Source organism: Prionailurus bengalensis, chromosome C2 (assembly GCF_016509475.1).
Source record: "Prionailurus bengalensis isolate Pbe53 chromosome C2, Fcat_Pben_1.1_paternal_pri, whole genome shotgun sequence".
Taxonomy (NCBI): domain Eukaryota; kingdom Metazoa; phylum Chordata; class Mammalia; order Carnivora; family Felidae; genus Prionailurus; species Prionailurus bengalensis.
The window spans coordinates 12,291,864-12,300,167 of record NC_057350.1 but is presented as its reverse complement, the minus strand read 5'-3'; the positions used below and the strand labels follow the sequence as shown (position 1 = coordinate 12,300,167).

Genomic DNA, 8,304 nt, shown 5'->3' with positions numbered 1-8,304 from the left:
GGAGACCCAGAGAGATGGGTCCGGCGACCGTTTTGCCCTGGACTAAAGGAGCGCAGGGGGCCACAGGGGGCCCCTACCTCCTGAGCGACTTTCTGGCAACCACGGAATGTTGGGGGGATGCTGCCGGGAGAAGGGGTCCTCAGCCTAGGGCTGCCAGCCCAAGCTCCGGGCGTCGGGAGTCAGGACCGCGAGGTGCCGCTGCGCTGCCCAGAACAGCCACCACTGCCCGGGGCTGGGGCCTGGAGCGTCCGTATGGGCGATTCACGCGGGAACCTGGCCAATAAGCCAGCTCTCCTACCTCTGGACTCTGCCTTCCCTGTTTCTAAGTACGCATGGTGCCAGAACGGACCCCTCAACTAGAGCAAGCGCGAAAAGAACCCCAGGGCGCGCACTCTGGCGCGGACAGTGGCCGGTGACAAGCAACAAAAGAAGGAACCGGGGCTCCAGGACACGTGCCGCCGCCGCCGTCTGGACTAACCTCAGCGTCTGCAACCCAGGCGGGCGCACAGTGCGCCTGCCGGTGTTTATTAGATACACTGGCGTGCGCACAAGTCCACGCCCCGGCTGGTGGCCCGCAGCTCACATTCCCACGAATGTCCTCACTGCCTGCGGCCGGGGAGGCCCAAAGGAACGATCCTCTAAATACTCTAGCTCTTTCTGCTCCCCCCTCGGCCCCCCCCCCCCCCCGCAGCGTTCGACCATGCGACAGATTCTCCTAATTCAACGGTTATGGGTCATCCTCCGCAACCGTTGGACGACATATCTCCACGCTTCAGTTCTTCATGTTTTAAATACATATTTAACGGATGGCTGCAGAGCCAGCTGGGAAACACACGGGTTGAAAAATAATGCACAAGATTGGGGCGAAGGCGAGAGCCCGCGAGGTTTCCATCAGAGTCTTACCCAGAAACTGGGAGCCATCCCGTGGGTTTATTTTTGTATTCGTTTATTTCGTGCCTTCCCAACGCGAAGGCGAACGACTTTGTTTTTCAAGCCGTGCGTGCAAATTAAAAGTTCCTAAACAACCACATAAACAGAGGCCATAACACTCCCTGGGAGGGAGGGCCGGGGTGTGTTTGTGTATGTGTGTGCGCGGTATTAACGGCTAGTGTCCGCGGTCTGCAGAACCAACCTTCCGTGCTGGAAATGTACAGATGGAAGGAATCCAGCTTAGGGAAAATGTTAGAGACACACGGCCGCCACTACTGCTCAGGAACCGCCCACGCCGGTTATCTGCGCGGTAAAGACTTAGCAGTGTTGTCTGTGGGCTTGCTGTAGACAGGGTCTCCGGATTTTCCCATCTGTAAAATGGATGAGCGGGTCAGTGCCGCAGCTAGCTGCTTCTCTAAGACCAGGTTTCATCCCTGATGGGCAAGCGTTTCCGGGCTTAGCAGCCAAGCTGCGATTGGTGAAAGGGGTCTGAATGCAGCCGCAAGGAGTTGGATCTCACTGTCTGGCCCAAAGCCTGGAGAAGTCTTTGCCCAGGCCTTTGACCTTTCTCTCTCTCTCTTTTTTTTTTTTCTTTCCTTTTTCTTTTTCTTTTTTTTTTTTTTTCAGACAAACCCTAGGTTTCCCTCCTACCTCGTTTTCCCATTTTGTGGAGACGACCACAAGAGTGATGCTGAAAAGACCACCATCGGTTCCAGAGCTAAGACACGGAGGGCGGGCGCGGCACTTTGGGCGCTAGACTCTGCCCTTCTGTTAGCGCGGTTACTGTGCGGAAACACCTCCTCCCTGTGTCCACGCCATTCCCGACTTTACGAAGAGTTGAGATTTCTTTCAAAACGCCATTCTGGAGCAGGTGCTCCAGGTCCTTCCCTGCCCTCTGCCTCGCGAGGCCCTGCCCCCAGCTGGGGGCGCTACCAGCCGCCGGCGGAGGAGCGTGCTTAACTTGTGCCTGGTTGTCGTTTACCCTTGGGGTTCCAAATGCCCCCGTGTTGATGAAACGTTTGAGATGGGGGGGACGGGCAACGAGAACCCAGAGAGAGAGGGAGATGAAAAGCAAAGGAGGAGACTCCAGCCCCAGCGCCTGAATCGCCAGGGTTATTCGTGCGCATCCCCAAAGATCCGATCGCTTTGGGTATCAGGTTAGTTCGTCGGCAGAACCCCCAGCCCACGCCATCCTCCAGCCTGACTCTGTGGTCACCGTATTTTTATAGAAATTTGACAACGCTCCCTCTCTATCTCAACTGCATTCTGCCCTCGGTACTTCCCCGGCAAGCCCTCCCCACCCCTCCTCCTCCTGCTGCTCGCCTCGCACACCCCCTCCTCGGGTTCCTCCTCCAGTCCCTCCCCAAGAATCTCCCGGCCGCCGACGCCCATTGGCTGTGCGCGGGGAGGAGGCGTGTGCGGGCCGGGCGAGTTTCATTGAGCGGAATTAGCCCGGATGACATCAGCTTCCCAGCCCCCCGGGCGGGCCCAGCTCATTGGCGCGGCGGCCCCTCCAGGACCCGCACATTGTTCCCCGCCCCCGCCTCGGCCACCGCCGCCGCGGTCGCCGCCGCCACCGGGCTATAAAAAACCGGCGGAGCCCCGAAAGGTGCGGATGCTTATTATAGACCAACGCGACATCACCGCCCGGAGCCCGCTTCTCCACTGCGGCTTTTGGGAAGGAGCTCCTCTAAGTGCATCCACAGTAAGTGTCCCCGCCCCCCCCCTCCCAGCAGCCCCAGCCTGTATCCCAGGGACAGACGCCCCTCAACTCGCAAGCGACCCAGGAAGCTCGGTTAGAGAGGGCCCCGATCCCGCCCCTGCCCGCCGGTTCCCCTGAGTGGCTTCGCCGCTCTGACCCTCCCCACACTCACCGCAGCACCCCCTTCGCCCAAAAGCCAGAAGTCGAAGCGACCACAGCTCCTTCTGCCCAAGTCCCGCTCGGCTGGCAAGCTCCCCGCGGTCCCCGGACGCGACGCACGTTATCTAGGCTCGCGGGCGCCGGGTGCCTGTGTGTTTGTTGCTCGGTGTCGATGGAGATAAGGTCGATGCGTTTGAGAAACCAAATAAATACTTCTCTATTTAGATCTCCGTCCTCCCAAAGAAAAACCCTCACTTGCCATTCCAGCCCTGGGGATTCGGCCTCCCGATTCCTAATTGAAGGCATCCAGAAGGCCACCCTCTCTGAGGGGCTCCAATGCTCCCTGGAATAAAACAACCTGTGGATGAGAGCTGAGGAAGTGGGGAGAGAGAGAGAGAGGTTACTTCGTGCGCACCTGCCTGCCGCTAGAAGGAAGCGAGGTGGACACAAAACGACCGGCCACCCGCACCTGGACCGCACGCTGCGGTGCAGGCGGGAGCAGTCTCTCTCTCTCTCTCTCTCTCTCCCTCTCTCTCTTTCTCTCTCTTTTTCTGAGTGCCTCGAGCTCGATCTAGATCTCTCTCTTCTGTTTCTTCTCCTCTCCGCAGGAGGCGTGCGCAAAGCTCCGAGGGCCGAGGGAGGGAGGGAGGACCCCGCGAGAGCTGCCACTATCCCTCGGGGCCATGGACTCGGACGCCAGCCTGGTGTCCAGTCGCCCGTCGTCACCAGAGCCCGATGACCTTTTTCTGCCGGCCCGGAGCAAAGGCAGTGGCGGCAGCGGCTTCACGGGGGGCACGGTGTCCTCGTCCACGCCGAGCGACGGCCCTCCGGAGCTGAGCGCAGAGCTGCGCGGCGCCATGGGCGCGGCGGGCGCGCACCCCGGGGACAAGCTGGGCGGCGGCGGCGGCGGCTTCAAGTCAGCCTCGTCCAGCACTTCGTCATCCGCATCGTCGGCGGCCGCGTCGTCCACCAAGAAGGACAAGAAGCAGATGACGGAGCCCGAGCTGCAGCAGCTACGCCTCAAGATCAACAGCCGCGAGCGCAAGCGCATGCACGACCTCAACATCGCCATGGACGGGCTGCGCGAGGTCATGCCGTACGCGCACGGCCCGTCGGTGCGCAAGCTCTCCAAGATCGCCACGCTGCTGCTGGCGCGCAACTACATCCTCATGCTCACCAACTCCCTGGAGGAGATGAAGCGACTGGTGAGCGAGATCTACGGCGGCCACCACGCGGGCTTCCACCCGTCGGCCTGCGGCGGCCTGGCGCACTCGGCGCCCCTGCCCGCCGCCACGGCGCACCCCGCGGCCGCCGCGCACGCCGCGCACCACCCCGCGGTTCACCACCCCATCCTGCCTCCCGCGGCCGCCGCCGCCGCGGCCGCCGCGGCCGCCGCCGCGGTGTCCAGCGCCTCCCTGCCCGGCTCCGGGTTGTCGTCGGTCGGCTCCATTCGGCCCCCGCACGGCCTGCTCAAGTCTCCGTCCGCGGCGGCGGCGGCGGCGGCCCCGCTGGCGGGCGGGGGCGGCGGCAGCGGGGGCGGCGGCGGCTTCCAGCACTGGGGCGGCATGCCCTGCCCCTGCAGCATGTGCCAGGTGCCGCCGCCGCACCACCACGTGTCGGCCATGGGCGCCGGCAGCCTGCCGCGCCTCACCTCCGACGCCAAGTGAGCTGCCGGCCGCCGGCGCGTTCTGGCGAACGGAGGGACCAGGGGGCTGCGGGGAAGCGAGGCCTGGCCGGCACTGGGGCCCGGGAGCTCAGTTCCCAAGATCACAGGACGTTGGGCTGGGGGTGGGGGTGGGGCGCAATGATGAGGACGTCAGCCCTGGGGAACCGAAGCAATTGGGGGGCGCGCACCGGACAGTGGGGAGTGACAGGGCCGTGCGCTCTGGGTGCAGCCCTCTCTGGCTTTACACAGCGCTGCTCCGAAAGAAACCATTGTGAAAGAAGGCACTGCTGTGTGCACCCCTCCCTCGACACCCCCCTCCCCCCTCCCACTTCCAAAAAAAAAGTGATTCTTAAATTGGTGGTTTCTTCTAGGATGCGGGCCGCGCTCGGCCCAGGCAGCCCTTCGTTACATGGGGGAGGAGGAGGAGGAGGAGGAGGAGGACCGCGTTGGGGACTTCCTCTCCTTCCTCCTTTCTTGGCGGGTAGGAGACTTGGGAGAAGCTGTATTCCAGGAGCGGCCGTCAGGCCTCGCCTTCAAGGGTCGTCTCTGGCCCTGAGCCAGGGGCTACGAGCTAGCCGAAAATTGGCATCCGGTACCAGAAGCGTTGACGGTCTCGTCCAATGTGGGTAAACCCACAACTGTCTGAGAACTACTGCGGTTCCTGCCTGTCGCCCCTATTGCTTTTGAGGGTGTGGTTTTTTTTTTTTTTTTTTAATAAATCTACGTTCCGTATTCAACAATACAAGCAGGCCTTCTAGAAAGTCAGACTAGAACCACTTGTGGATTGGAATAATCTAAAACTGTCGACTTTGGGGGCGGTTTCTGTTTTTGTTTTTGTTTTTTTTAGTTATTTTCGGATAGACTCTCCCTCCCTGCCTCCCCATTCTTTCCGTCTGTAAGCACAAAGTGATTTGGTTTATTGCCCGACTGGGGGCAGTCATTCTGATACCCGAGGGTTTGACGGAACTCAAAGGCTGTTGCTGTGAATGTGGTTGGAGTTACCTGGGAGTTCTGTTGGCTTTTGAGGTTTTTCTTTCTTGGGTGTGTAAATATATTATCAATAATGAGGCCAGTGCTGCTGCGAAGCTGTTTGCTCACGTGACTGCCAGCCCCACCGGAGTCTGAGCCTGGCCTCCTATATGTCGGTTTCTTTTTGCCACGTTTAACACGAATGACAAACTCTCCCACGTGCTTCTCGCGGCCTCCGAGAACTGCCTGGGCGCCTCCCGCGCGCTGCGGTACCGGGCTTTACAGCGTCTGCCGCGTAACATCTCTCCTCCGCTCGCGGTCCTGCAGAGAGTGTATCATCTGTTTTATTTTTGTAAAAAGAAAAAAAAAGTGCTAAATAATATTTATTACTTGTTTGGTTGCAAAATCGAAATAAATGATCGAGTGTTGAGATTTTAAATAAAAGTGACAAGTCCGTCGGCTGTTTGCGAGCCGCGTGGGTGGGGGGAGGTGCGGGGCGCCAGCCCTCGGAGCCGGATTTGGGAACCATTTCGTGGGTTCCATCCTGGAGAAAGATTAAGGGGTTGTTGGACTATTCTCCCCTCGCCAACCCCCACCCCACCCCCACCCCCACCCCCACCCCCACCAACTGGGTGTTTCTCACACGTCTCTTGTTAATTTGATTTTCCGACGCCTGATCCGGAGCTTTTTCTTTTCTTTTCCCTGCGGTTGAGGATTGAGTTCGTTGAAAGTGAACATGTCTCTCCCTGCGCGGAATTTGGGGCCTCCGGGGCAAGGGCCTTGCCTTGGGCTGGCTGGAGTCCCGGCGCTCAGGCCTCCCGTCCTACCAGGATTTTTTTTTTCTTTCGGCTCAGAGGCAGTCGCCCACCCCCCATCCCGCTGGGGGAGGGGGGAATCCTTGGGCTTCAGCTGCAGACCGGCCACTTGGGGCCCCGGGTCCGGACAGAGCGCCGCGGGAGCGCGGGACGCGGGATCCGCTAACCCTGCTCTCCCTTCCTCGCGCTGTGCACGACCCCACCCAGGCGCCCACGCCGGCCTTGAACTGCAAAGTGTTAGGTGCTGGGAACGGCCAGCCTGGAGTGAGACTCTGACCAGCGCGCTTTGGCCTCCATGCTCTTCCCCACAGGGCCACCTCTGTCTTCTTGTGGCGACTGGGATCCTCACAACCCAAAGTTGCGATACAAACTTAGGTCTTGGGTAAAAAAATAAATAAAGAGATTCTGGGTAAAAAGGAAAAAGCTTCAGCCTTCCTGGTCAAGGAGGATAGACCACTTTGCAGTGTCTCAGCCTGCGGGGCTTCAGGGAGAACGCGCCCCCAGGAGAGCAGCGACTGGTGCGGACGCAGTGGGTTCCCTGGCCCGGGGCCCTCTAGCTTACAACGTCTTTGGTGGCCTTTGGCGAAAGGTCTCTGTACCTGGGACACCTGGGGGTGGAGAAGGTTTCCCTGGTTGTAGCCTCATTTTTTGAGGTCCCTGATCCCGACCCATGCCGACTCTCCCTGCCCAGGACTGAGGGTGGGTCCATCCCCCAGCTTGGGGACAGGTGCTTTTGGTGCCCAGCAGGTGCATGGAGCTGCTGGCCTGAACCGAAGGCGGCTAAGAGTCCGGTGCAGGAGGACTCCTTTCGGCTCTGCTTTTCACCGAAGCCTGAGAGGAGGCAGAGCAGCTGGGGAGGAAGAAAGAGGGGGACAGGGTCCCCGGCCCCCCCCCCCCCCCAAGAATCCAGGAAGAGAGTAGGGCCGGTTCTAGTAGCTTTTATTTCCAAATCCTGTTTGAAATGAAATTTGTTAAGAATTCAAAACTGGGTCTGGCTCCAGCGGTGGGGTCGGGGTCGTGGGGGGTGGGGGGGTGGGGAGAGGGTTGGCTGGGACTCTGATGGTGGGGACCTGAGAACCCAGCGCCACTGGGGCTGGGTGGGGGCTGGGTTGCAGCAGCGGCTTCCTTCACCAACCCTAAGCCTTGGAGGGTACCCGTGCCTGTGCCTGGTGTACGTGGTGGATGTAGAGAGGCACGTAATAGGAAAGGAAATAAATCAAGTCTCTCCCCCTCCCCTCCCAGACCCAAGTTCGCCCAGCCAGGGCTAGCCCTGGGCCCCCCAGGAAGGAGGGGTTCGATCCCTGCCCTTCCCAGAGTCACCCCGCCTAAACTGCGAGTCTGTCAGGGATCCCTGTCGCCACGGTCACCACGTGTGAGAGAGGAGCATCCTCAGACACTGCAGAGGCGCACACAGGTGAACTAGAGTGGATATTGCTGCCCAGGGCAGGTGGCTCCTGGAGGGAGGGTGGCCCTGGACAGGCGGGGACCTGGGGGGAGGGGGGACTCCGGATGGTGCCTGGGCTTCCGAGTCGCACTGGAGAAGATATTATGAAAACCCTCAGACTTCCAAGGACCCTTCATTGGGGAGGACCCCCCCCCCCCCAGTGAGAGAGGGGAAGGGAAAAGGAGGTAGAGTAACAGTCCTGGCCTGGCCGGGTCCGCTGGGCTCTGTCCCAGCCGGCCTCCTCTCTGGCAGCATTAGACCAGAGGTTCCCTCCTGCACTGAACCACAGCTCAGCTTCCCCACCCTCCACGTGGCCCCCTGGTTTCCCAGCTCTCAGCCGCAGAGCCAGGGACTTCTGTCTCCAGACCCCAACGTCTCTGAGATAATCCCCAGTCGCCCACAAGAGCTCAACTTAAGGGACAGAGTCCTCTCCAAGGTCTCTATGCTCCAGGGCCCTGTCCTCCCTCCTCACTCTACTGGGCAGGAGTCACAGAAACGATGATTCCCTGGACATACTGTTGGAGGGCTTGCCAAAATTCCTTGGGTGCTGCTGGCTGTCTGTCTGGGGGCACCCAGAGAGTTGAAGCTCTACATTCTTGGGACAGCAAGCTGAGGGACA

At 60.3% G+C, this 8,304-nt stretch overlaps 1 protein-coding gene across 1 annotated transcript; it reads left to right on the top strand.

The window, feature by feature from the left end:
- Positions 1 to 2,357: 2,357 nt before the first annotated feature.
- Positions 2,358 to 5,881, top strand: OLIG2 (oligodendrocyte transcription factor 2). Its single transcript, XM_043593715.1, has 2 exons — positions 2,358 to 2,635; positions 3,400 to 5,881. The coding sequence occupies exons 1-2, from the start codon at positions 2,387 to 2,389 to the stop codon at positions 4,456 to 4,458; spliced, it is 1,308 nt and encodes a 435-aa protein (XP_043449650.1). The 5' UTR covers positions 2,358 to 2,386; the 3' UTR covers positions 4,459 to 5,881.
- The last annotated feature ends 2,423 nt before the right edge of the window (positions 5,882 to 8,304 follow it).

Coding starts and splice junctions, on each gene's coding strand:
- OLIG2 (XM_043593715.1), top strand. CDS start 2,387: ATGACATCAGCTTCCCAGCCCCCCGGGCGGGCCCAGCTCATTGGCGCG. Junction 2,636..3,399: donor CTCCTCTAAGTGCATCCACA/GTAAGTGTCCCC, acceptor TCCTCTCCGCAG/GAGGCGTGCGCAAAGCTCCG.